Genomic DNA, 27066 nt, shown 5'->3' on the forward strand with positions numbered 1-27066 from the left:
CAACCGGCGCTCGCGCGGGGCCCTCACCCGGCCCCCAACGTACCTAGAGCGGCGCCGCGCCGGCCGCTACTCTCGCTTCAGCCGCCGCCAGCCGACCCAGCGCGCAAAATGACGCGCTCGCGGGCACCTCCTGAGGTAAGTCTCCCTCGGCCCACCCCCGACGAACTCCGGGCCAATGGCAGCGCGAAGGGGAGGCCTCTCCGCCAATCTCAGGGGACCGGGGCGGGGCCGAGAGAAGGCGGGGCGAGTGGAAGTTAGCTGAGGGGCGCCGGGTGTTCGTCTCTGGGCCAGCTTCTTCCCGTGGTTCCTTTCGGCTGCCTCGGCCTCTCTCTCGTGCTTTCCAGCGCTTCAGGTGGGGTGCTTTAGAGGGCTTGTGTGGAGATTTGGAAGTTTTTTTGAAAAGAGCCACTTAAGTTTTAATTATAAAGTAGGCGGACCACCCTCAGGCCACAGATTTGAAATTTGGATTTGAGTTTGTCAAATACTGCGTCAAAACAGCATTTATCTTTTATAACTGAGATTTAGGCTGAGGCCTTAAATTCTGCGGCCTAGGCCAGTGGGCCTGGCCCAGTTGTGTTTCTTGAATTTTCTAAGCATTCCCACGTGCCCACCCCTTTTTTCAGACTATGAGGCCCATCCTGCGGCCAGGTGGGAGTCCTGTTTGTGATGAGCTTGCGTTGGTTGGTTTGGTAGTTAACTGAGTGCGAGGTGCAGTACATGTTTAACCCGTTAAGTAGTTTAATGACCCGTTTCTCCCAGTAGCGGCTTCCACAGGAAATATGAGACAGGGCCAGGTAGTTTGAAGCCCTACACACCCTAATCCAATTTTGACTCCCCAAATATGGCCACGTGTTCCAGGGGGTTCTGCCAGGGCAATGCTGTTCTCATAACAATACAAAGGAGTTATTTGCTTTCTACTGTCACGTAGTTCAGGAGTGTTCAGGAATTTTCCATCATGTCTGGAAAATTGATGCAATACTGAAGATCACAGGAAAAGATGTGAAGTTGTCCTATTCACAGTAAAGAAATTGGAAAAAAGATGTAAAACAATGCCAATCTTCACACAAAGTTCATTTTGCAGAAAATAATTGTGAATAATAGGGTTGCTGTGAGAGGGGGGAAGTGGGAAGGAGGGGAGGCAAGTAAATGTTGGAACCAGATGAGGAATTTGGACTTGTTCTGTCAACATGAAGTAGCTGTTAGAAATGCCATACCTATTTAGGGTCACAGGAGAGCTTGTGTGTCATTTTAATAATAATAATGATAATGAATATCCAAAGGGCTTTATGTTAAGTCCATTCCATGCAATATTTTCCATTGATTTGCACCTTTGAATTTGAACCATCTGGGTCACTTATTAGCCATGTGGTCTTAAGAGTTAGGCTACTTCTCAATCAATGTTACCTGTAAAATGGGAATAACAACAATCATTTATTTGAGTTCTTATCTCAGAGCACTTAGCACTTTCCCTTATTAACTTCTCATACAACACTACATGACATTTTCTAAAGTCTCTCAATTTACCTAATTAAAAAAAATACATGGATGACAGAGGGACATCATGTGTACATTCCTTGATTTGTCACAGGCACTAGAGATACTGTAACTTACTAAAATTGATATAGTTGAATGCTACAAATGGTTTTGAGCAAATATCTTAGTTTTCTTGTGCTGAAATGTTTTTCATTTTTTGTTTTTTTTTTCCATTGAGAATTGTATGAGCAGAATTTTGACCCCCGTGATTGTTGTCACCTAATATTTCTCCCACAGTTGTTACATTACATGCAAATATAATTAGGATTACTAACCAGCTGATCTTTTTTAAAAAAAGATTTATTTATTCATGCATACCCTAAGGACTGGGGTACAGGTAAGAGGTGTGGGGTGGTGAGAGGATTCACCAGAGACAGAGTGGGGAACAGAACAGGCAGATTGACCAAAGTACACTGCTGAGGGGAGCAGTGGGAAGGACAGGAGAGGTCTGCTGTGTCATGTGGGTCACTCCCTGCCAGGGATCGAACTCATGCTGCAGCAGCTGCTGATAGCTTCATAGTGCTGTGCTTTAACCCTTTGCGCCACCAGGTAGGCCTACTAACCAGCTGATCTTAAGGTAGAGGGATTAACCTGAATTTTCTGGGTAGTCCCAGTGTAATCACATGAACCCCAAAGACAAAGTATTAAGTCATAGATGCAGCAGAAATGAACTTCATAGAGATTAGACTCAACCTATATGCACTGCTGTATGATAGAAACTGTTACAGGGTAGCCCAGAGTGGACTGGGCCGCCTGTCTGTGGGGCCTTACCCACATGCTCACAATTCGGTTATACTGCAGGGACACACTAAAGGGTCAATGACGGGTTTATTTACAGAAGGGGAAAGGAATAGGAAACAACCCAGGGAAAGAGAGCAGAATACAAAGTAACTGGAATACCTTACGGCTAGGCTGACTGAACACACCAAGTCACAGGGTCTGGAGAGCCGTTTCTGGAGCGAGAGATGCAATCACACCCTATTTATCCCCCAAATGTCCCAGAATTCCTGCTAGCTCTGCCCTTGGGTCCTTGCAGTTCTCTCGCTGGTACTGCTGGGAGTTGTAGTTTCCAATCACTGGAGTAGGGGGTAGGCTCCAGAAAGCTGGAGTAGGGGTGGAGTCCATAAGACTCTGCAGAGTTCCTTTAGGACATCCCTCCCCTTAATAAAAGGGCCAAATACCTATCACACAAAAGGAATGAATTTGACTTCAACCTGAACAATCCTGGAGGCAGATTTTTATCAGAGTCTGAATGGCTGTAGTAAGTAAAATAAAAAAGAAAAAATGGAGCCATTCTGTGTTAAGTAACAACCAGCTGGGCTGCTGTTAAGAGTCAGGTTCCTTGAAGGACCAGGCACCTAAGCTTGTTGGGGTTTGTACATAGCTAAGAAAATGGACCACAGGACTGAAACACAGCTGTTCGCCACTTGACAAAGTTTCATAAATCAGAATTGCACTGACTGAAAATCTCATGCTAAAAGCTGATTTAACCCCACCCCTTTGCCTACATTGTTGTGTAGTCTTGGCCCTTTACCCGTGGAAGAAGTGAGCAGTATTCGGAGAACTGAGATCAGGAGATTAATTATGAGAGTGGAGATTGATTATGATAGTGGACCCAAAGGAGTAATCTCCAAGGCTCTGGACCCTGAGTGTGAGGGTTACAAGCTTCTTATACCTTCTTCAGTTTTGCATGCGCAGCAATCAGAACAGTTAATGGGCTTAAAACCACGGAGTGAGGACATTAACCATGGTTGCCTACGCACACCAGTTTAGTGGAGTTCTTTGGGGATAGTTTCTTCAGATGACACAGACATTGGCACAGACATTTACATGTTTGTAAGACTCCCCTGTCAATATAAGTACACACCTGTTTCTGGCAAGCTCCTTGGGCATTTAGCTCACATGACCTGCTGCCAGTTGGCTGTATTCTTGTGTTGCAGTGATTGAGGAATAATCACTGACACACCAGGTTGAAGATTAGCAAGCTCAGGTTTATCGCAAGAAATACTCGTGACAGCAGGCGGGACCCCAGAGAGGAGCCTGTTACTGAGGTGGTGGGATTCCTTTTTATAGGTACTCTTGGGGACTCTCCACTGTTCTTAAGAGCTCCTGGGGCCTTTTTCTGCTTTGGGGCTCTTTCTCACTGCCTTACTTTGCCCCTTTTGTGTGAAGCAACAGCAAGCTGCTGTTATTTCCCCAAGCCTTTTCTGTGGCTGCTAGCTCATGCTCACCAGCTTTGTGACTACCAGCCTTGGCCCACTAGCCCTCTGCTCCTTCAAATCCTTGAGTTTGTATGCCTGGGATTGCTATCCGGAGGCTAGGAGTAAACGTTTGCTCTAATACTCAAACTGTAACAGCTGTGACACAATACCGCAGCACTCAGAACTGCTATTGACAGCAGGTGACTTGATTCTAGACGTATCAACCCCTAGCTAGAGTTGCAGTGTGAATCCACTGGGCTTGATGTAAGAATGTTGCTTTAAATCAGTAAGTTTGTGGATATTATGGCAACAGCAGAAAACTAACACCAGCATGTGTTAAAGTAAATGCAGTGGCAGATGCTTTCCCACTCCTGATTTGAATCTTTATACATTTATGGCCTCTCCTTACAGAGAAAACTTAGGTTCTATATTTGCCTATTTACCATGTATTTATCTTAAGTCTCTAGTCTCCAACGTGTTGAGGGGAAACCTGTTAGAAATAGAAAGGCAGCAAGAGAGGTCAGAGAGGGAAAGAGAGTTTTATTGCGCTCGGGAAACATGGACAGAGTGATCGGACACGTGTTGTACCGGGGGTCTGAAAGTCAGGGACTTTTATACTGCTTCTAAGGTGAGGCGTTTTTCCTTTTCTTGGAGTTGTTTGTCTGCTTTTTTTTGCTCCCTTTCCTGTCAGCTGGCATTTTTAGCCCAGGTGGAGGTTCTGCTTCTTGACAATTTCTTCCTCCCTTCTGGCCAGGCCTCTGCCAGCCTAACAAAAAACCTACATAGCTCAACCAAAAACACTGACATTACTTTGTACGTTAATAGCCAGAACAAGCCACCTCAGCCTATTCCTTAGCATTTGCTTAACTGGATTAAAGATGAGTCTCCAAAGTGCAATCGGTAGTAGACTTTAGAGCTGCACTGAGATCTATTTCTAAATATATTATTGCAAATAGAAGTGAGACTTTTCTCTAATACTATTTATTATGAGTTCAGTTTTGATTGATTCCAAATCTTATTATGTCAACTTTATACATGTAAAAACTTCCTACTAGAAAGCACACATTTTAAGTGTACAATGGTTCTGAGAAGTATAACCACCACCACAACCAGGGATCACCCCCACAATTCACTTGTGCACTCGTGGTCAAATGAAACCTCTGAACCCCAGCTATAAGAAATCCCTGACCTTTTTTTTTTTTTAGTAAAAAAAGATATTATATGAAAACCGGAGGTTTTCATATAAGTGAAATTAAGTATATATTCTTTTATATGTTACATTTAGCATAATGTTCTTGGGTTCATCCAGATTGCTGTGTTTAGTAGTTGGCTCCCCTCTCCCTTTTACTAGTGACAGTGTTACACGGCAACCCAATTCAGTGTCCGTGTGTCCTCATCCTTGCACTAAAGGCTCAACTGCAGACTCACACATAAGGGTCAATAATGGGTTTATTTACAAGGGGGAAAAAGGAAAGGAATAACTCGTGGAAAGGGAGGGAGAGAGCTGTTTTACGCACTTTTTATTGGGGTCCTCTGTGTCTTTGCTCCTGGATGGCCTGGGCCTGTAGGAATGTGGGAGCTGAGCCCCTTGACTGAGGCAGGGTGGTGTTGAATACTGTATCTCTCTGTGGGTGCCTTTTGTGTGGTAATGCATTCTTTGGCGTTCAGAAACTTTGAAGCAAGCATGGTGCTCACTGATTCAGTTACAAATTAACTAATGGGTCCTACCAGTTCTGCTGACCTGGAACCCCAATAGCACTGCTGAAAGCTGATGAAGAGCTAAGCGACCAGCAGCCATCTACAAGGCCAAGAGCCCTCAGCCCAACATGTCTGGTTTTATATCCAAAACCCAAAATGGCTGCTGAACTCTGCCTTAGGGTCCGTGGTGTCTGGAGTGGGGGTGGAGTCCACAAAACCTGTGTCTGTCAAGTTTGTTCAGGACATCCTTTCCCCCTAACGGCAACACTGTGTTCACCTGCTAGTAGGTATTTGGGTTGTTTCTGGTTTTGTCCATGATGAATAACATCACCTTGAACATTTATGTACACATCTTTCAGAGACTATGTATTTCTTTTCCAGCAGAGCATGAAACTAATAGATTATATGATAAATATATGCTTATCTTCAAGGGTCAGAAAAACTTCCCTAAGGGCCAGAAATTAAAGATTTAGATTTGTGGGCCTTGTGCTGTCTGTTACAGTTCCTCGGGTCAGCTATTATAGTGTGAAAGCAACAGTAGGGAATACATATTTGAATGGGTATGGCTATGTTCCGATAAAACTTTAATTACAAAACAGCAGGGAATCAGATTTGGCACAAGGCCCATTGTTTGTTGAACTCTGGCAACTCTAGGTTGCAAAGATTTACTATTAAGTCTTCTTTCAGACATTTTATAGCTATAGTTTTTATATTTAGCTCCAGGTGAATATTGAGTTAGTTTTGGTAGATGGTGTAATGTTAGGTACTTTGTTGATGCAGTTTTCTTGTTTCAGTAAATTTGTTAAAAGACTATTCTTTCCTGCTACCAATTATTTTGCCATATTTATCAAAAAGCAATTAACCACATACTTATGTATCTAATTTTTTTGTTGACATATATGTATATGTATACATATATACTTAAAGATTTATTTATTTATGCATATAAGATCTGGGTGCAGGCCAGAGGTGCAAGGGGTGAGAGGTTTCCCCAGAGACAGAGTAGGGAGCAGAACAGGTGGATTCACTGAAATACACTGCTGAGGGGAGCAGTGGGCGAGACAGGAGAGGTCTGCTGCTACATGTGCGACACCTCCCTGGCCAGGAATGGAACTTATGCTGCAGTGGCTATATGTGGAGAGCTTCATAGTGCTGTGGCTTAGCCCACTGCGCCACCAAGGAGATCCTGACTAATATAGTTATCATTGTGTTGATATTCCATTATTTTGTTTGCTGTGGCTTTATAATAAGCCTCAAATTTGCAGGATATAAATCCTCCAACTCTTTTATTTTCTCAAGATTTTTTTGCCTATTGTAGGTCATTTCCATATAAATTATAGAATCCACTTGACACTTTATTATTAATTACAAAATCAATTTGTTAGGACACAGCTAGAAATTAAAACAAGCAAACAAAAGGGCTTTCCCTGGTGGTGCAACAGGTTAAAACAGGTAAAAACACAGGTTAAAGCATTATGAAGATCTATGAAGGCACTGCAGCAAGTTCAATCCCCTGCCAGGGAGCTGACCCACATGGTGTGGCAGATCTCATCTGACCCGCCCATTGTCAGTCTTCCTATTCTGCTCCCCACTCTGTCTCTGGTGAATCCTCTTACCCACCACACCTCTGGCCTGCACCCCAGTTCTGTAAGCATAAATAAATAAATCTCTAAAAGACAAACAAAACAGAACTAGCCCGCCCAGAATAGATAATATCAGAATGCATTTCATGTTTAAGTATTGTTTTAGGAAACGTTTCGTTAAAATACTTAAACACACACACACATTGCAGTGGACCTATACACATATGTATGTTTTTGCATTACAGTTGCCATATAAATGCATGCTTTGTTTGCCATATAAATGCAACTGTTATAAAAAGTTGAAGTCATGCCACCTTATCCTGCACATTGAGTTACTGCAGGACAGTCACTTGGATAAGGCAGTATAAGAATATTAGTGAAGCAGGTTATAGTTTTTAAAACTACAATAATTTTTATTTTAATTACATTAAAAACTGCATGGAGAAATATGGTCATAAATGACATTTTAAAATATTGAATCTTACAATCCTTGAGTGTTAACATTCTAACATAAATTATTTGTCATATGTAAGTATAATTTTCATTAAAGATATTCCTGGTAAGCCACTGAATGTTGGAATTATAGGATACTTTTTACTTTTCTGTATCAAAAATATTTAAAAAATATTTAGCTAGACACCTCCCTTACCTGAATGTTGGTTATATAACAGCTCAATTTAATTTGAGTGATTCAGAGACAACTATTTTAGAAGAAAAAAAAAGAGTAACTATTTCTGTCTTCCCAACTAAAATAAAAGATCCATTACCAAAAGAAAGAATTACTAGATGGTGTGTCCTTAGCAACTAAACTTTTCAAAGTTAATTGAAAAAGGAGAATGTGAAATTGCATATTCATCTGTATTGTGAAAGTAACTTCATCCAAAAAGCTCTTTGCATACTATGCATTCATAATCTATTTTCTCTATTGAAAATTATTTCTAGCTTTCCCCACTGAAACAACCAAGAAAATATGACCAATCTAATGGCAATGGATTCGTAGAGTGTTCAATTTAAATATTATTTCCCACTTCAAGAACCCAGGTCTTCTTGGACAAACAGTCGATTCCGGGTCTGAGTAGGAAAGTACAACTTGACCTGGTACGTTCCACATGCAAGAGGAGGGGAATTAAATTCTACCTCGTAAAAAGAGGTATATTTTAGAATTTGTACATTTTAAAAAATGACCATACATCCTTTAAGTGATTTTGATTTTTTGAAAAATGTCCAATTATCTGTAAACATACACATTATATACATATAAACTAAAACTATAAGGAAGCATGTTCTATATAGTAAAAATTGAAATCCTCTCTAAACAACTAAACTGAACCCCTCGCTAACCTTCCTAGCATGACTTTATAGATGTCTTCCTACTTTCCCGCACATGCACACACAATGAGATATACCTATATGAATATGTTCTACCATTGTATTCATCAATAAAAATAGGAATGTTTTGAAACTTCCTGTGTCAGAGAACTAGCTCATTCTTTAACTGGACACAGACTCTATTTCAATAGGGAAAATAGTGATTTCTTTCACCAACTCCCAACCGGAAAACATAGGATGCTGACCCTCCCGCGCCCCTCCCAGTTTGGCCGTGACTGTCGTTTCAGCCCCATCTTCTGAGTTCCACAAGTTAAATACCAAAAAGCCCTGAGTTGAGTGGCATCTGCTATTACACTTTGGTGGTGGTTATCAAATAGTGGTTCCATGGGGACGTTGTTCCAGGAAGAAAGGATAGACTTTTACCAGTGAGGACATTTGTAAGTAACAGAGAATAACCCAAAGTAACTCATGAGAAATGGGAAGTTATTTACCAAAACAGAGATGGCTAGAGGCTTTGGTGACAAAAGAGAAAAGGAAATTGCAAAACTGTCAGGATTCTGTCTTTTCATCTTTGCCTCTCTCTGTAGACCAATTTTCTGTTTTCCATGGGTGCTGAAAATAGGACTATCGCAAAGCTTCCATATTTAGACTAATGTCCAGGAAATGCCCCCACGGCCCCTCCCTCCAACTAATGGAATTCCAGCTTCTCAAAAAAGAGAGGCCCTCCCTGGTGCAGACAGGGTCTGGTGGGTGGAAGGTGGGGAAGGGTCCACACAGCCATGGCCCCTCATCGCCAGAGGTACCCAATCTTTTAAAAACACCCTGTTGAGTGTAAGTGGCAGAAAAAGAACATCGTTTTAATTTCACAAGTGGTATCCTGGGCAGTATCAAACTTATTGCTCTGGGAGCCAAGAAACACCAGATTAAATGAATTAAAGAAAATGGTAACACTCTTTAAAGTAGTGATACAAAGTAGTATTTACTTTCACCACCTCCCCCCCCCCCCCCCAGTGTAGTGGTTTCATTGTAACTGAAATTTGAAATTTAGTGCTGACAACATCAGGGGCGCTTTGCTGTGGTTGTGAGAGGAAATCCGGCAGACGGCACACTACGTGCAGCCTGTGACCAGGGAGGGGCCCTTCTTCCCAGAGTGGGTGCTCTTGTTTCCAGGCGCACGCTAGTGGGTTCTTGAGTGCCCTTCTCAAGAATGTGATAAGAATCGGAGACACGAATGACAGTGGGAGCTGAGAGTGAGGAAGCAAGGGGTGGTTTTCCCGGGAGACCTTAGCAAAGAGAAGTTTCCTATCTGGGCCCAGCTGAGAATTAAAAGGCTGATGGCCTCAGTTGTCTGTTGAGTTTCCTCCCTTTTAGTTTGCCAAGTTGACTGATCATACCGCGTGGTGAATTCCCATTTTCTAGACTGTGTTCTCTTATGTTCTTGAAATATACTCACACGATACCGTGAGCCTTGTAGTGCCCCCCAGTGTGGGTCACGGAAAGGACACTGCAAGCCCTGTCTGTGCTAGCATTAGGGGCGGGGGCTCAGTGGGCCCTTCAGCTTTTGGCCTGGGCTCAGTGGGCTTCCCTGCGCTGGTCCCCTTGCCACACACGGCCTTGTGCTGTTGAAGTCGTGATTGGCCCAGGGCATCATCGTTTGCGCTTATAGTGGTTGATGTCTTCTCCACCCCATCACCATCTGAGGTCCATGGGCTGTGGCCACAGCCTGACCCAGAGTCGGGGGCAGCCCGAATCTACCACCTCACCATTGTCTGAGCTGGGTCACCACATCTGGGTTGGGTGAGGACATGGAGCCATTGGGCGGAGCACAGCAGGGTGACAATGGTGGTGGCCCTGGAAGGTCCCAGTGGTCCAGAAGGCAGGGGTGGACTAAAGAGAGCTTGACCACCTCAGTGTCAGGCCAAGGTTCCATGCAGACCCAGGATCCGGGCAGTCTGATCACCTTCAGACAAAACTATTACCTCACCCGGACAAAATGGACAAGGGCCTGTGGGCAGGGAAGTGAACAGGGTGAATGCACCATGGCAATGGTTGGGGCTGTTGGCGGCCCTGAGGCGGTTTACCTTTGGAAGCCAGGAATGGTTCATAAAGGCCTGTGCGTGCAGTACGGAAAAGCTGCGGGCATCCATCCCCACGTCCCCAGTCACTGGGAAGAAATCTGCTGCATCTAGGCCTTCGGGGTGGAGGTTGCTGTCTTACGATAGAAACGTCTTCTAACATGACATTTTGAAATGGAGTTGTGAGAAAGGTCAGAGGAAGATTTGACTCTAGTGTGAAACATCCATGGGTGAGCGGCCTGAGGTGGAGAGCATTACAGTGGCAGAGCGTCGGACATGTCTCAGTCACACTCTGTTGTGCTAAGTAGCAGAACACACAGAAAAAACGAATAAATTCAGCCTGTGGGTTGAGGCTGCTGGTCTGGGGGACATGCCCCACCCTCCCCCAGCTGCCCTATCAGTAGCTCAGCCCACCCTCCCCAGGGCCAGGGCACACGGGTGTGCAGAAGCTGAGGCGCGAGGAGCAGGGGGAAGCCCAAGTGATGCTCACGTGACTGCACACTGCAGGCTGGACAGCATCTCTCCTCTGGCCAGGAGAGGCCTCCCGGATGCATTTTCTTTCCTGCTTCCTGCAGTCTTGGAAACAATAGTAACAATCATGCCTATAAATCACTGTTCAAGGATTTACTGCAAATGGTTTCTTAACCCTGTCCCTAGAAACTTCTTTGTTTTAGACAGTTGTCTCAACAGTTCAGTTACCACAAAGTAGAACAGTGGCTACACGCCTATTAGCCTGCAGAATGACTGGTTGAGACCAGTTGGTGGCACGAACAGCTTGAGGAAAACCCCTGAATTTCCCAAACCATGTCTTCATGACAACATTAAGACCTCTGCCTTTGCAAGGCACGAAGAGGAATGTTCTTCCACAGTTGTGCCAGGTGCACCAAAGCCACTTCCTCTCCCCAGTGTACGGTAACGTCATCCTTGTGTAGGCCCACAGGAAGGGCTTTGTCCTTTGGGAAGAACCAACCCTGGAGATCTCCTTGGAGCTTTCGTCGCTCTGTCCCTTCAGCAAATCTCAGCTTCAAAGCCCACTGCCACAGCTAGGGTCCTCATGTGAGCCCTGAGCAGGGAAGTCAAGAACCCGTTGGCTCTGGCCAGTAACACTAAGACACATCATGGCCCTCTTGGTTGGGCCACAGGGGAGACCACTGGGGTTGTTAGTCATGAAGGCTGTGATCAAAGCTTTGGAGTGTGTGGATTGTCAAAAAGAATGTTTCTGCAAAAGGGAGATGAGAGAATAAAGAAAGGGGAGAGGAGACGCCTCGGGAGTTTTTACCCCCAGGGAATTCCTCTGTGTAAACTCAGAAGTCTTCATCAGACCCTGCCTCCTTCACAGGTCAGCTTGATGCACTTGAAGCCCTTGAGACTTATGTCTGGCATGGCTTGACCTACAGGCAAAATTCCTTATAAATAAATAAAAATACCCCTACAACAAATGGCCTTTCCTGCCTGGAGGGCTTTGATTTGAGAGGTGACTATCCCTGAGTTGTAAAGACCCAGGACGTCAAAGGATTCTATCCCACCTATCAGGCAACCATCTGGCACACAGGCTCTGCACAGGGTTTGCTTTAAGCCAGGCAATAAGGGACTCTATCCAGTCACAAGTAGGAGTTAAATTCCAGCAAATAGCCCAGCGTTGAACTGAAGGGCCTTTTTCTCTCTTTTCCTGGTCGCTGTAGCCAGAGGGAGAGGTATACAATTCCCATTGCCCTCTACAAATCGCTGCTATGACGGGCACAGTGTTATTGTCCTGGGCTATACTCTGGGGCTTCCTGAGCAGTGAAATGCCTTGTTAGCAAGGTTTGCCATTCATTAGAGTCTGTGTGAGTAAATTTCTGGAGTGTCTCTGAGGCTTTGTAGAAACATGGCAGGATTTTCATCCTTTAACTGAGTCTGAGTCACATCCCGTACCAGTCACAGTTGACAGGCTCATGTTGGCACGTCTACACCGCTCTATCAGGCAAGTAAAGAAATTTTCCATCCCTCAGTGATGGATTGAGCTGGGACAGCCAGAGGCCCATCTTGGAAGACTGGCTCTCCTGGGTTTGGGTGACCCATCTTGTTTGCAGTCTCTCAGGCTTTAAAACAATTTGGGCTTTTTCGTTTGTAGAGTAACAGAGCTTAAGCAAGCTGTGTGTCAGCCCGGGTCAAAGTGGAAACTACCCTTAGTTTAATAAATGCATTTCCATATCTCCCTAGATTTTCAGTAAAGTGGCCAGACCTTTCTTTACACTGAGCGAGATCTCTCACAGAAAAAGAGATGTGAAAAGGGAAAAATACAAGAAACTCATACCAATAAGAAAAGAAGACACAGAGGTGAGCAAAACCAACTCTCTGTCTGCTAGCTTTTGAGAGGGTAGCATTGCACTGGTTTGAGTTTAACCTGAGAAGGAAGGCTGATGGGTGTGGGGGCAGTTTCAAGTGCCCTTGGGGCAAAATCGAGGTCCCTGCAGCCACCTCCAAATGTGAGTTTGGAGAAAGATGGATGCTGTAGCTTTAGGACCTGGGGGAGGAGCCGTAGCCAAGGTTCTTAGCTATGTCTGCCTCCCTAGATAGCGCCTAACAAAGATACACAAGTCTCAGAGAATCTGGGTCAAGCCTCCGTTTCATAAATGCCAACACATAGGGGATCTCAGCCCTTCATGCTCTCTTTACAAAACCATTAGCACTGCAAAATAGTCTCATCTGTGCAGTACCGTTTCTGGGCAGAGCTCCTGGCTCTCCAGCGGATACCGAGGCTCTGCTGTGTGGTAGTACTTTCTAGCTGCACTCATTTTCTTAAGCTCCATCCAGTTTAAATTTCGCCCAACTTTTAAAATGCACCTGGATGGGTGAGGGGAATTTTAGGTGTGCGTTACCAATTTCACATTATGGTAAATCTTATGACCAATAATTAATTTAACAGGGGAGGGGTGAATCTCTCTGCTTTGAGCATCCCAGAATCACTTGGTTTGAATGCAGTCTACTTAGCGAGAAAGAGAGAGAGAGAGCAAGAGAGTGTGAGACAGAGCAAAGAACGCATGTGCAGGGAACTCCTAGTAGTTGAAAATAGGTCTCTGTAATTAGACCAGCCTTACACCAGAGCCAGAGAGTCACAGTGAGTCACCAGGTGCCAAGCAAATAAACTGAGAGTTGCACAGTGTCATGATTTGGGACACCCCGAGCCCTAGGCATAGAGGTCTAAATTCTGTCCACACCAACAATAGTGTTAGCCTTCTGGAGCACAGCGGCCCCTGAGACGTGGCAAAGTGAGGGGCAATCTTCTAAGAGGTCAGGCAAAAGAACAGTGGAATACGAGTGAGAAGAGGCTGCTCAGTCAGACCCAGCTCAGAGCATTCAGGTGGTTGCCGTGTGGGTTGGTGAGTCCGGCGCCCCTCAAGCTGAACAGACTGAGACACAAGAGAAAGGAACCAAAGCAGCAAAGCCAGACGCTCACCTCAGGGCTACACATGTTCAGGCTGCTGAGGCCCACGAGGAGGCGTCTCCCAGGCTGGTGCCTTGTCTCCCACAGTGGGTGCCGCAGGGGGCTGTGGAACTATGCGAGTCCTCCAGGTTCACCTTCAGTAAACTTAAGCACATACTGCTGTCTCAGGCAAATTTCTTGGACAGGGGCTGGGGAAAAAGGAGAGGGGCCAGATGAGAACAGAGAGGGAGAGACAGGAGCAGAGGTGAGTAGGGGGACTTCGTTTCTGTGTTTAAGAGGGAGACGGCAAGTATCTGGCACCTTGGCACATAGAGTATGTTAAGAAGAAGTTATTTGCCAAAATGACAGAAGCAGAAAGGTCACGCTGACTTCCTGACACGCCTTCCTCCTGCGTAAGGAACATGGAGTCACTCGGGCTCTTTTCATCTCTGGCTGCCAGTCTCTGAGGCCACCCCTGCAGCTCTGTTTTCCGCCCAGCTTTGCCCACACGTGATACTGTGTTATTGCAAAAAGGGCTTAGAAGCGCGAGCATAGGGCGAGCACAGGGCACATACAGCTATGATTATAGACATCTGGTCTGGGAAGCCAGAGCACGGGGAGGGAAGGGGGGTCTGGGCGAGATCAGAGACTGGGGCGTGGAAGGGGGCTCAGAGGCTTGGATGCCGCCTGTTTGCCTGCTTGCGGTCTGCTGTGTATTGGTTCCCTGCTTCAGCATTAAAGGCATGTCAGATACACCAAAGGTTCCCAGATTCCATTTCTGCTTGTCCGAGTCAATCATGGGCCTGCCCAGCCTGGGATGGCTGCACAACACCTCCCACCGCCAAGAAACCCCTCAGTGAGAGGGGGCCTCCCTGTGCCTATCGGAAAGGCGTATCTCTGGCTCTGAGTATGAAAGGATCCCAGCAGACTGATAACAAAATTCATCTGAGTAGAGATCCACTGGCTTTATTAAGCCACCCATGAATCAGGCAGCATCTCACCTAGCAAGTAAAAAGGGGCTTGGAAAGACTGAGGGAGAGGTTTTTCAAGGCAATACAAAAGATCATAAAAGAAAGAGACTAACTTCAGACTGAGGCAGCTCACCTGTGGGGAGTGCAAAGGGTTTGTGTGGCATCTGCCTTTGGAGGATGGAAAGGATGGCATGGGGTGCCAGCGAGGAAACTCCACACTGACCAGTTAAGATGGCATCCTTGGGGCAGGTTGTCAGTGCAGTGGGTTTAGGTGTTAAGTCTTGATGGGTTTCGCACATGGGACGCCATCTGGACTTGTCATTTCTTTTTACCAGGTCTTGCTAAGTTTCCTCCATTTACCTTGTGTTGTGCTTATCACCTCTCAGCTGAAGTCTACACTGTCTTTGGGCTTATTAATTTTGTAGTTCAATAATTCCCATTATTGTTAGACTATGCATAAGCATCTGCATTGTTTGCTACTCAGAGCATCCTAATGTTTGATATGATGACAAGAAAACCACTAATAACAGTACAAGAAAAAAGTAAAAACAACAACAAAGAAATTATGATTCAAATTTGGATTTATGCTGTTATATCCATATAATATTAAAGTAAACAATTAAAATTAAAGTAAAAAATGCTGTAAGGAGGGAAAATTTATGTGTTAAGCAGCATTTTCATTTAGCTAAGTTTCATAGTATATTTAGCCAAGAAGCCAGGTAGTGGAAAATGTTTTGGGCTGTAAAGAGGGATATATATTGAAAGATAAAATTGTCCAAATGTTGAACAATTTGTGGATGGATGTGTTTATCATTTGATATCTTTGTTAGTTGGTTGTAATATCCGATTTTCAGCCCTATTTGTGAAATTAGAGTTTACCACAAACGACTACTGAAATCATGAGTTTTAGTCTCATAGTCTTTAACCAGCTTTGTGATGAAAGTCTTTTTTTTTTTTTTTTTAAGATTTATGTATTTATGCATACAGAACTAAGGTACAGGCCAGAGGTGCAGGGCCAGTGAGAAGATTCACCAGAGTCAGAGTGGGGAGCAGAACAGGCAGATGGATGAAGTACACTGCTGAGAGGAGCAGCAGGCGGTCAAGGAGAGGTCTGCTATCCATGTGGGTCACCTTGGTGGGGACGTGGGGGGGGGCGATATGACTCAAGCTGAAGTGGCTTCTTAGTGCTGTGCTTTAACCCACTGTGACACCAGGGAGGGCCCGTGACAAGACAGTTTTTAACTCGGAATTTCTACAACATAATCCTTCCTACCCCTCCTTTTTTCTAAGACCCCTTTTTCTAAAGGCACTCTTTTTGAACCACACTTCGCTGTTGTTGATAAGTCTACAATGATGCCAGCATGTGATTTGTGTTACTTCTGAAGAGTAGCTGCAACAGATTCTCCCCTCTCTGTCTATAGGCACATTTGCAGCAGGATACTCTGCCTTTAAAGGTGGAAACTCATTCTCTGCCCTTGAATTTGGACTAGTCTGACTTGCCTTGATCAGTATGATGCAGTAGAAGGAACTTTGTGCAACTTCTGACTCCAGGCCCCAAGAGACCTAGTAGCTTCTGCCTGTGCTGCCTTGGAATGCGAGCCTGGAACTATCTTGTGAGGCGTGTGGAGCCCGAGGTGTGATGGGGGCCACGGTGGGGACAATCAGGTTGTCCCAGCCAATAGGGGCACCATTGCCAGCCATGGAGAGCATCTGGGACCAACCAGCTCTGCTGTCTCTCTGGCTAAAGGCGACCCTGGGTGAGGCCAGCCAAATGGCTGCTTGGCCAGCTTATGTTATCATGAAAAAAAAAATTGTTGTTGTTTACAAGTATAACTTTTGGGGTGGTTTGTTTGACATCAAGAGATAACTGAGGCAGTTATCTCGGATAATTGCCAGATAGATTTGTAGAGAACACAGTTTAAGATATAAAGAGGGAACTTCCTGGTGGCACAGCGGGTGAAAGCGCAGCGCTATGAAGCTACCACAGCCACTGCAGCACGAGTTCCATCGCTGGCCAGGGAGTGACCCACAGGGCCCAGCAGACCTCTCCTGTCTCCCCGCTGTTCCCCTCAGTAGTCTACTTCGGCGGCTCCACCTATTCCGCTCCCCACTCTGTCTCTGGTGAGTCCTCTCACACCCTGCACTCTGCCCTGAACCCCAGTTCTTGTGTGCATAAAAATAAAATAAATCTTAACAAAAAATGAAGTAAAATATCAAGGCATTATAAAACTTGGCTCCCAGTTTGTTATCAAAGCCAAAGAAATAAACTGAGTCTTATCCAGTCAATTCCTCCAGTCCTAAAGGCTCCTGGTCTCAGAGTTGAGACATCAGGACCCTGAGATGGCCGCCTGTTTGCAGACATTCCTCACAGATGCGGCAGGTCCAGACCACTGCAGTAAGGTGAATACTGTCATCAAGTGGACCACAGGCATTCTGTGGTTTCCCTGTGCAGATGAACGTTATGCTTTTACCCCACTGTAATCTGTTACGTATGCAGTATACAGTTTTCACCCAGGGAGGCGTTGGTCCCTCTGAGAGGCAGTTGTCCTCCAAATGGTGGAAATTAAGGTACAAAGGAGAGCGTCATGGGACTGCTGATGAGTAGAACGTGGCTGCCTTGTATGGCAGGTCAGCGAGGTCCTCGGCGGTGTCACGCCCGAGTGCGCTGTGCTGAGCATCTCTCTCCACCTTGGCCTCTCCGCTGTGAGAGGGAATAGTACTGTGTTTCAGCGAGTTGGTTTCAGGGTTGACCCCTCCTCTGAAATCCCTTCCCAGTGAGGCATCCACTTTGGACTTCTTTTGTGCACTGCCCAGTTTTAGCAAGAATCTCGTCAGGCCTGCGCAGCCAGAATCCCACCCTCCGTATCTGATCACCCTGGATCTCTGAGCAAATTCCTTATTTCCTGACAGGCTTGTGGACTGTCAGCACCATGGCTGGCTGTCTGCAGGAATCCTGTTAGACCGTGTGGTCTGGGACCTTTCACCCCCGAGGTCCTGATGCCTCCTTTTAGTGATTTTGTATCTACCAACCCCCACCTGCTCCCGCTATGAATTCCCAAGTGCACTGGTGTTTAGAACAGAACCCAACTCTATGCTGCGGCCTCTTGTCCTCTGTTGCAATTTTCCTGAGTAAAGTCTATTTTACTCCAGGTCTTGGAGCTACAGGAGGACAACTGTGGGGAGGGGGCTGAGGATGAGTGACAACAGAAGAGGCGAGGCAGTGAGAGAGAGTAAAGATGGGGGCAGGGGGCTTGAGGCCTGCCTGTCCCAGGCCCCCCGCCTGGCCTGATCCTATATCCTTGCATGCCGCCCTCCCTGCCCAGTGGTTTAATATATGAAAAGCACATCCCTTGCACAAGTCAGCCCTGATGACTTAGCTTTGTCATTCATTCTGAAGCCTTTAACATCCCCAGTCACTGGGGTAAAGACACGGACCTGCCAGGAAGCAGGTACAGACATGCCTTCCAGACCTCTGACCTCCTTCCCTCTCTTCTCTTAGTTGTTCCTCCCTGGTTCTCATGGTCCCACCTCGCCACCGCCTCCCCTCTGTTCCCAAGGCGTGGGGCCCTGTTTTCTACCCCAGCCCAGGCTCTTGGTGTTTACTTATCTTGCTCTATAATGAGCTCTTTCTTTCCCAAAGTCACAGTGATACTTTGAGCTCCTTATTACTTTTCCCAGGACCTTTATCTGTCCACTCCCTTCCGCCCAAGGCCGTCCACACTTGTTATCCTCAACGACAGGCTTGTTGTCCATTTTCCCTGTGCAGAACAGCTGGCCCCTGAATAAAGAACCAAATTCTCCTGCAGCTTTGATTAAAGAAAAAGTTTGTGAGAAATATTGGCTGAGAGAGTATCAAATTGGGGTCCCTTGTAATAAGGACTTGAAATTTGGGGTCATGAAAACCAATAGCTTTATAGCAATTCTGTACTACTTTTTTTGTGGAGGGTATGAATCTGTATGTCATCCTTGCATATATTCATGCTGATCTCTGTGCTGCTCCCTACCCTCTTGTAGGGTAAGTGAATTTAAGGCTTTTTTTTTCGCCATTAGTCTCTGTGGCCATCACCTGGCACCTTAATGGTTGATGCAGAAGGTGCTTGGGTAGGTGGACGTGGGGCGCCCATGCCCCACATGGAGCATCGGTCTGGGCAGCAAAAGTAGGAACCCCTGAGTCTGGAGGCAGGGATGTAAGGAGGGGGAGCATCACTCAGAGATGGAGAACAGCTACAGGAGAACAACTGTGGGGAGGGGGCTGAGGATGAGTGACAACAGAAGAGGCGAGACAGTGAGAGAGAGTGAAGATGGGGGGGGGCTTGAGGCCTGCCTGTCCCAGGCCCCCCGCCTGACCTGATCCTGTATCCTTGCAGGATCAGGCCTCCCTGCCCAGTGTGCCCGATTCCCTGAGAGAGCGTTAAAGCCTGAAAAATCCACCAAGGGCTCTGAGATTACTCTCCTTTATCCATCTCCCTGAATCTATAGTGAACCACCCTGTGCCTGCAGGACACTACAGCTGGCTGAGGCAGTAGGACTTGGTGCAGAGAAGAATGGCATTCTGGGAATGGTGGGGGCCGCAGGCTGAGAGCGTGCGGCACTCCGCAGCCAGCTCCTCTCTGTAGAGGCACCTCCCCAGAAGTGGCCTGAGAAGGAGTCCTCAATGCAGGTGGAGGGACCCTGTATACTGCAGGGAAGGCACTGGATGGACATGGTGCCTGCTCCAGGGAGGGGGAGGGGATGAGTGCTGCTGAATTGGGCTGGGGCCCAGGAGTTGGACCCCAAAAACTTCTGTTCTTGGTCTTTGTCTTAGAGAGGAAGTAATGAACATTGAGACCAGAGTTAGGCAGAAAAGCAAGAAGTTTATTGTCAGAAAAGGAGGTGGTCAGGAAAGCTCTCCGAACACAGAGGAGCAATTAGCCATCCAGCGGTTTCTGGTTAGTCCTTTTTGTCTCTTTTTAGGGTGATGTTGGGTGAGGAAGTTGTGGTCAGTTCTCACTGACCTTTGTCGTTTTGCTTGCTCTTCTCGTTTCCACTGGGTCGTTTTACAAGGGTCCTATTTTACAGTGGTTGTGGCCCATCCATCTTGTTGATCACTGATGGGGTCCCAAGTCTTGGACCAGCTGTCTACGTGGTCACCTAACTTCTTCCTTCAATGCCACATACACATGACAAAGCAAGTACAGAAAAAGACTAGTTGGAGAATCTAGGTGATAGGTATGTTTGTACTCACTAGAGAATTTCTGCAACCTTTCTATATGTTTGCAATTTGTCATAATAAAATGCAGAGGGGAATCCTTCACTGACTTCCCATCGCCTACAGAATAAGTCAACATCTTTTATGATATAACCCCAGACCTCCTCTCCCACCTTATTCTGGTGACCTCTTTCCTCCATCAGTGTTTCCCAAATGGCATTGCTTTCCCTCAGGGTTTGTGGTCTACAGGGTTGGTCAGCACTTGCTGGTCCAGCTTATGCTTATTCAGTGCTCCTGACGTTTGGCTTCGCAAAACGTAACTTCATTATGATCATCCCAGAATACATGTGAGGAGCCTATAGTGCTCATAGTGCTAAAATAATTGACTTACACTCCTAGGGTAGACCTTAAACTCAGGCCATTTGACTCCAAAGTCCACACACTAGTGAAGCAGGGTCAGAAGCAGAGATCTGTTGGAAATGGTTCATCCTTTCGAGAAATACAGCCTAGCAGGAAATGCAGCATGGGTTCTTTTAAAAAACACAGCCACAAATTAGAAAGTATTGAGTGCCACAAGGAAGGAAGGTCAAAGTAATAGATCTAGGAGTTCAGAGAATGGGTGATTACATATGATTGGGGGTCAAAGAAAGGAATTCTCGTATCCTTGCCATTAGGTAGAGATTTTATTTAAGGATGATTTTTGTACAGGCAAAATAAGGTAAAAAGTAAGATTTTGTCTGGATAACTTAGACAAACCATGAGTTAGGAGCCTAACTTGACTTTTATTATTTGTTTAGTGAGTAAATACGTATTAAATTCAGAAGTGGCAGGTGCCAGGGATATTCTCGCCAACAAGACTAACAGGGCCCCCCTCTGCATGGATGTCGTGTTCTATTAGGAAGAGAATAGCACATATATGAACAGCTAGAAAACATATTTACAATGTGGGTAATTGTGATGAGAACAAAAGAGAGCTGAAAGGGGTGGGGCCAGGGAGAAGACTTAGGATATCTCTGGTGGGAGGGCAAGTCTACCTGCAAAGGTGAGATTTCCTGCCACCTGAGGGAGAGTGGAAGTCAGCTCTGCAAGGGTCTGTCAGTAGAGCATTCCAGGCAGATGGGATGGCTCTGTAGAGGTGGGCAAAACCTTCTGCAGAGAGACTGGCCCAAGGTAAATTATGGAGAGAGCTGGGAGCCAGGATATGCAGGTAAGGCTAATGGGAAAGATGGCATTTATGAGTTTTGTGATCTGGGGCATGTAAGGAATCTTGTCTAAGACTGTGCTCGTTGCTGTGCTGAGAATGGAGCAGGGTTGGAATAGGCCTTCCTGATTATATCAACAAAGAAGGCTGGTTTCCACCCACCTCAGCTTGTAATGGCATCAGCTGAACCCTCTAAATCATGCTGTAGTTGTCCATCCTGAAAGGAAACCATCACCATAGCAACAAAGGAAATGCTCATAGTCCATCATCTTTACCCTGTCAAAAGACAACAAAAAAACTTGTCACATTACAGAATTCTCTGCTCATAGAGTGTGCCTGTTAATGTTTATTGACTCGGTACAACATGACCATTTTTCAAAATGTCATGGGCCATTATCTTAAACATTCAGGGTCCCAGAAAGCTACTTGTTCTTGGGAACAGTGCATGAAGTCGCTTTCTAATTATAGTCTTTCTGAATTCCTTGTCCTTTCCTTTAAATAAAGCATCTAGCCATATGTTCAATGAGTAGTAGTCTAAGTTTTATATCTTGCCTCATTTTCTTTGGAATCTGTCAATGTCAGAGCTTTTTACAGTGTTACTGTAAAAATGTACTAAACCTTGGTTGAGAAAACTGGCTTTTCTGAAGATAAAGTGATTTTTGAAAGAGTTTGTGTGGGAGTTTGTGTCCTGCTTGCAAAAATAGTGATCAGGTCTTTCAACTAATTTCCTACTTAGATTTGAGCTAGCGTTTTCAGCGTTGTGTTGACTGTTTTGCTTGTATTTAAACCACTTTGTTTGCAGTTCAAACTCATCTCATGCTTTAAGAAGTAAGGTCATAGAATATTTCATCCAGAATCATCCCAAGTTGGAGAAAAGTAGGCACTAAATAAAACACATTGAATATAGATGTGAAAAATGACATAACTTCCTGTCCCTGAGTTAAACCATATGGAAGAAAACTTTTCCATGTTTATATTAAATAATATAGACACCAGGCATAAAACATTAAACTACTCCAAGATACACTCGATTTTGGAGGATAAGACCTTGAAACAGGTAAACGAGGCTGCACATTAAGGTTTGCTTGGAGACTTTTGAATCACTGGCACACCTGCCCCAAACTATTATGTCTTAAACTGTGTCCAAGCCTAGATGCTTCCCTGTCTTGCAAAAACTCACATTAAGATCGCCCAGCCCAAACAGCCAATTTCTACAAATACTCTTTGTTGGTGAAGGGAGTCAGACTATACCAACCCAGATATGCTACTCTAGTGTTAGGATTATTTTACACTAAAGTCAAGTAAGAATCAACAAATGTAGGAAGAGTTCTCTCCCCTCTCTTATTGAGCTGAAGATGAGAAATAAATTTCCTTTTAAGTAGGGTTCCTTCCCTATCTTCTCAGTATTAGGGAGAAAAAGACTCTTAGCAGCAGAAATAGGCAATCTACACCAACGTATATTAATAAAGTAACTCTTCTCTGTCAGTTCTAGTGGAGAAGGGAATGAGGGGACATGTCCTTGTGTTATAGGGCAGGGACCCCCCCAAACCTGTCTATTCTAAATAGGTTCTACCATCCATAGCATCAGACAAAATATACTCTAGTTTGTAAAATCATTAGGAAGGAACTGTAATACAATTAGTGTGCAATAAAGAGAAGAGAATATAGTTAAAATAGTTTCCCCATTAATTACCCAGAATTACCATCCCCTCACAGGTAAATGCCCAGCCAAACAGCGTTGACTCAAAGTAGGGCCACTGACGTCCCAAAACTTGCCACAAGTCTAAGGACCTATAGGAAAGGGGCAGAAGGTGACAGGGAATACTGGGATGAAAGGAGAAACATCAAAATACACTCAAGATAAGGGCTGCCTTTCTTGGCCTCTCCACATGTCTCTCTCTCATGTCTGTCTCTTTCAAGTGTCTCTCAAGTTCAAGGCTGAGAAGCAAGTGCAGCTTCCTCACATGTCTCTGTTCCCTCTGCCTCCTCCAGGTCATCTTCTTGATCTCCTTCTGTCTTCCCTTCTCCCTGTCCCCCTTCCTTGGAGAGGCAGGGAACCTGGAACCTCCCTTTCTATTGATATCACATGGTTGCACCTGGAGCTTGACTGGGGCAAAGGGAGGCTTCATGCTGTCTCTCTGATCTGTGGACTGTGTGTTCCACCCACCATTCCATGTAGAAGCCCTTCAAAGACAGTTTAGAGACAGTAATTTGTTGTTGAGAACAACTGGATTGTCTATGCACCTGAACCCAGCTCAGTCTCTTTATAAACTCTTAAGATTCTTTTGGGTGCGTGTTGTGGTCTTGTGACTGCCCAAATCAAGATTCCGAACAAGTCCCCTTGCTTACTAAAACTGCCACTTACCACTCTGTAGTGGTCCACTTTTATCTTTTTCTTTCCCTTATGTACATGAGAATGGGGAGGGGTTTCAGATTATACCTGGGGAATTCCTGAGTTGTGTGCCAATAGTTCTCCCCATTTTACTTCCTAATAATTTCCCCATAATATATTACCTCTTGAGGCCCAAACTCTCCTTCCTGTATTAAAAAGGTACGTAAGTCCTTGAGTCTAATCTCTTCTTTGAGTTGCTGTTCTTTTCTGTGAACGCTGGTGCACAACGTTATTAATAAAAAGTAGAAAAGATAAGAAAGATACAGACATCATGGTTACTCTTTTATTTATTCATTTCCACCCCCCCTTTTTATTTTACTTCTTCCCTTTCCTTTATGTTTCATGAGCATGATTCGTAGGCCCTTGAGTAGGAACAGAAGATAGTAGAAAGATAGTAGAAAAGTGTCTTTTTTGCGATACTACCAAGACCCTGACAACTTGAAATTCTATATTATCACAATCAATCCAATCACCTTAACTTTGCTTAATTGACAGGTTTTATCAGAGGTCCTTAGAGAATTCATAACCAGTATACTACATTTACTGTATGTGGGATAATAAACCCCCACTAAAATGCAGTGGTTCAGATTACATGAGTGCATAAAATGGGGGGGGGGGGTAAGAGATTGTAAGGTAATTAAATTCCATTTTGTGCAGTCAATCTTCTCAATAGTGTTCCATCTATACTTGGGAACATGATATCCTTACAAACATGCTCAGGGTTTATTCAGACTACCCCATTATATATTGGGATGATTGCAAAAGTGACCATAACTCGACTCCTCTTCCCACATCTCTTCCCATTCCCACTGAGACAGTTTGGCTCCTGTCATGTGGTAAAGTCCAGCCTAGACCAGCAGAACCACCTATCAAACCCACAGATGGACATGTGAATCCAGCTTAGTCCAATAGAACCCCCCAGCTGATGCATATAGACTTCAAATACCTATTGTTCTAAGTCAGTGAGTTTTGGAGTAGTTTTGTTACACAGCAATAGTTAACTAGTACATTTAGCTTTGCATACATTATTTATTATCTAAAAATACTGTAGTTCCTGCTTGTCTTTCCAGCTAACAGAATATAAATTTTGTTCACATTCCTTGACCAAGAGGGAGGTAATAGTTGGTCCCATTGCCCCTCATTGCTGACCACACATAGAGCTGGGTACAGGAGCCACCTGGTTCTTCATGGGACTGTGCCCCTGTCACTAAGATGAGTCATAGACAAGAGAGTCCAGTATGTGCCTTATTGCATTGGCATGTTATAACACTACCACAGGCCATCTGGATTAAAAACAAACAATTATTTTTGTAGTTCTGGAGACCTAGAAGGCCAAGATTGAGGTATTGGTAGACTCTGTGTCTGGTGCGAGCCCATTTCTCCTTTCATAGGTGATCATCTTTGCTCTGTTTCCACACATGATCAGAGGGAAAGGAGTGCTCCTGGACCTCTTTTATGAGGCTACCAATCCTGTTTGTGAAGGCTTAATGCTCATGACCTAATCACCTCTCCAGGCGCCATGTCGAGAACCAGCCCCAACTTTTGTTCAGTCTTGAAGAAGGTGGAGAAAGCGTCGGCCCTGAGATTCTGTAAGAGAGAAAATGAGAGACAGCACACTACAAAACTTGGAGAAACTGCTCCGGCTACTGCCCGGACAGCAGGGTTTTTATATTGCAAAATTTGGCATTATTTCTCGGTACCCAGCATGTCCACATATTTTGATCATACAAAAGAACAATATGAAGCATTATATGATTGATTATACTTCTTGCAAAGAAGGCGAAGCTTTACAGTCATTTTTACTATATCAAAGTACTAATCTATAGTTAATCATATCCTAGAAAGCCATACTTAATCATTAAAGACATCACTATAGAAAGCAGTTACTTGTTACCTAAGAAACATTGAGTTACCATTACTACTAAAACTTACAAAGGCCAATATTGTTTCTTCATGGGAGAGTCATTTTAGTCTTGGCAACAGATTCTTGTGGCCTAGCAAATCAAATAGTTACATGCTTTGAATCTTTTAACAAAACAAGAGTGGAGACACTGTGCCTGTTCACCGAGAAGGGAACTTCCTTGAAGCCAGTTTCACCCATTCTTCGGGACCACGTCTGTGACCAGGTCAAGCAGTCTGGGGGAAACGAGGTGCAACAGCACCATATCCTACCACCATCCCAGTGGGGGTGTGGATGTCACCATGAGTTTGGAGGGGGCATGAACACTCAGTCCTTGACAGTATGCCAGTCAGAATTCTTCCCTGTGGAGGTTAGAAATGAGAAGATTGTGACAGAGAGGGCGAAGTCAGATTGATCTGTTTTAGAATAAAGTGTGAGAAATTGATCTAACATCTGAATATTTTAAAGAAAATTCATGTTCATGTAATATATTTACTAGAAAAGTGAATTTAAAAAAGAACAGTGAACTTAAATGTCACCCTTTTCAACATACAGATTGCACAACAGGAATAGTGCGCCTTTAGACTTCTGCGAACAGAAATGCCATCTAAAAACAAGATGATACATAATCATTTTTATGACTCCCACTGGAATTTTCTTTTTTGCCTGTATTAAAACAGAGCAATGGATGTTTGTAGTGGGTGGGCGATGCAGGTCAAATGAACTCATCTCTGAGGAGATTAAAAAAGCTGGAAACCACCTCAGGATAGACCACATTGTGTGCATTTTCTTTGAACTCTTATCATTCTGGACCCTCGCCACCTGTCTTGCATCCATATTTTAGCATAAAGCTCCATCTTCTGGAGAAGAAATGACCTGTCAGAGCTGTTCAGCACTTGACTAGCAAGCAGACTCAATGTGGAAGTCCGGAATGATGTCGTTCTTAGTCATCTGGGCCTCTCCTCATTGGTGGCTCATTTCCCCCTCTTTGGAACGAGTCTCATCTCAGAGGGCAAAAAATAAGTAAGCTAGTGACCAGCTCCCCTTTCTCAAAAACAGAGTCAGAGCAAAGTTTCATGTTGATATTTATGGTTTTTGCAGCAGGAAACTGAGTGAGTAGTTTCCCTTCCCTCAGCCTGTTCTTCCTGTGGCCCTTCACATCCTGAATAGGTTCCAGCTAGTATTTTCTTCCTCTCCAGAGAAATCGGTTTCCCTGCAGCCTTTGCTATATTTTATTCATGGGGTCTATTCTGAAGCTCCTTGAAAACAAATATTTTAAATTAATGTCATATTTCAGAGAGACAAAGATGGTTAATTTTTGTTTTGATTTTAACATAAACATTTTTTCAAGATTTATTTATTTGTGCATACAGAACTGGGGTACAGGCCAGAAGTGTAGGTGAGAGGATTCACCAGAGACAGTGTGGGGAGTGGAACAGGCTGATTGATGAAGTACGCTGCTGAGGGGAGCAGTGGGTGGGTCAGGAGAGGTCTGCTGTGCCATGTGGTCACCTCCGGGGCGGGGATCGAACTCATGCAGAAGTGGCTTTAGCTTCGTACTGCTGTGCTTTAACCCGCTGCACCACCAG

General features: G+C 44.8%; 2 protein-coding genes across 2 annotated transcripts in view; one reads left to right on the top strand and one right to left on the bottom strand.

Annotated features, from left to right (window-relative positions):
• ATF7IP2 (activating transcription factor 7 interacting protein 2) overlaps positions 1 to 83 on the bottom strand; it is a 38718-nt gene extending 38635 nt beyond the window's left edge. Inside the window, exon 1 of the mRNA XM_004692130.2 lies at positions 44 to 83. The gene's annotated coding sequence lies outside the window, so the exon portion shown is untranslated. The remainder of the gene's footprint in view (positions 1 to 43) is intronic.
• LOC105854264 (uncharacterized protein C11orf96 homolog) overlaps positions 1 to 27066 on the top strand; it is a 109314-nt gene that overhangs the window by 1411 nt on the left and 80837 nt on the right. The window contains exon 4 of the mRNA XM_012731658.1: positions 48 to 135. Within this exon, the coding sequence (XP_012587112.1) occupies positions 48 to 135 (88 nt within the window). The remainder of the gene's footprint in view (positions 1 to 47; positions 136 to 27066) is intronic.

The sequence above is a fragment of the Condylura cristata genome, unplaced genomic scaffold, assembly GCF_000260355.1.
Source record: "Condylura cristata isolate star-nosed mole 26May11 unplaced genomic scaffold, ConCri1.0 scaffold00032, whole genome shotgun sequence".
Taxonomy (NCBI): Eukaryota; Metazoa; Chordata; class Mammalia; order Eulipotyphla; family Talpidae; genus Condylura; species Condylura cristata.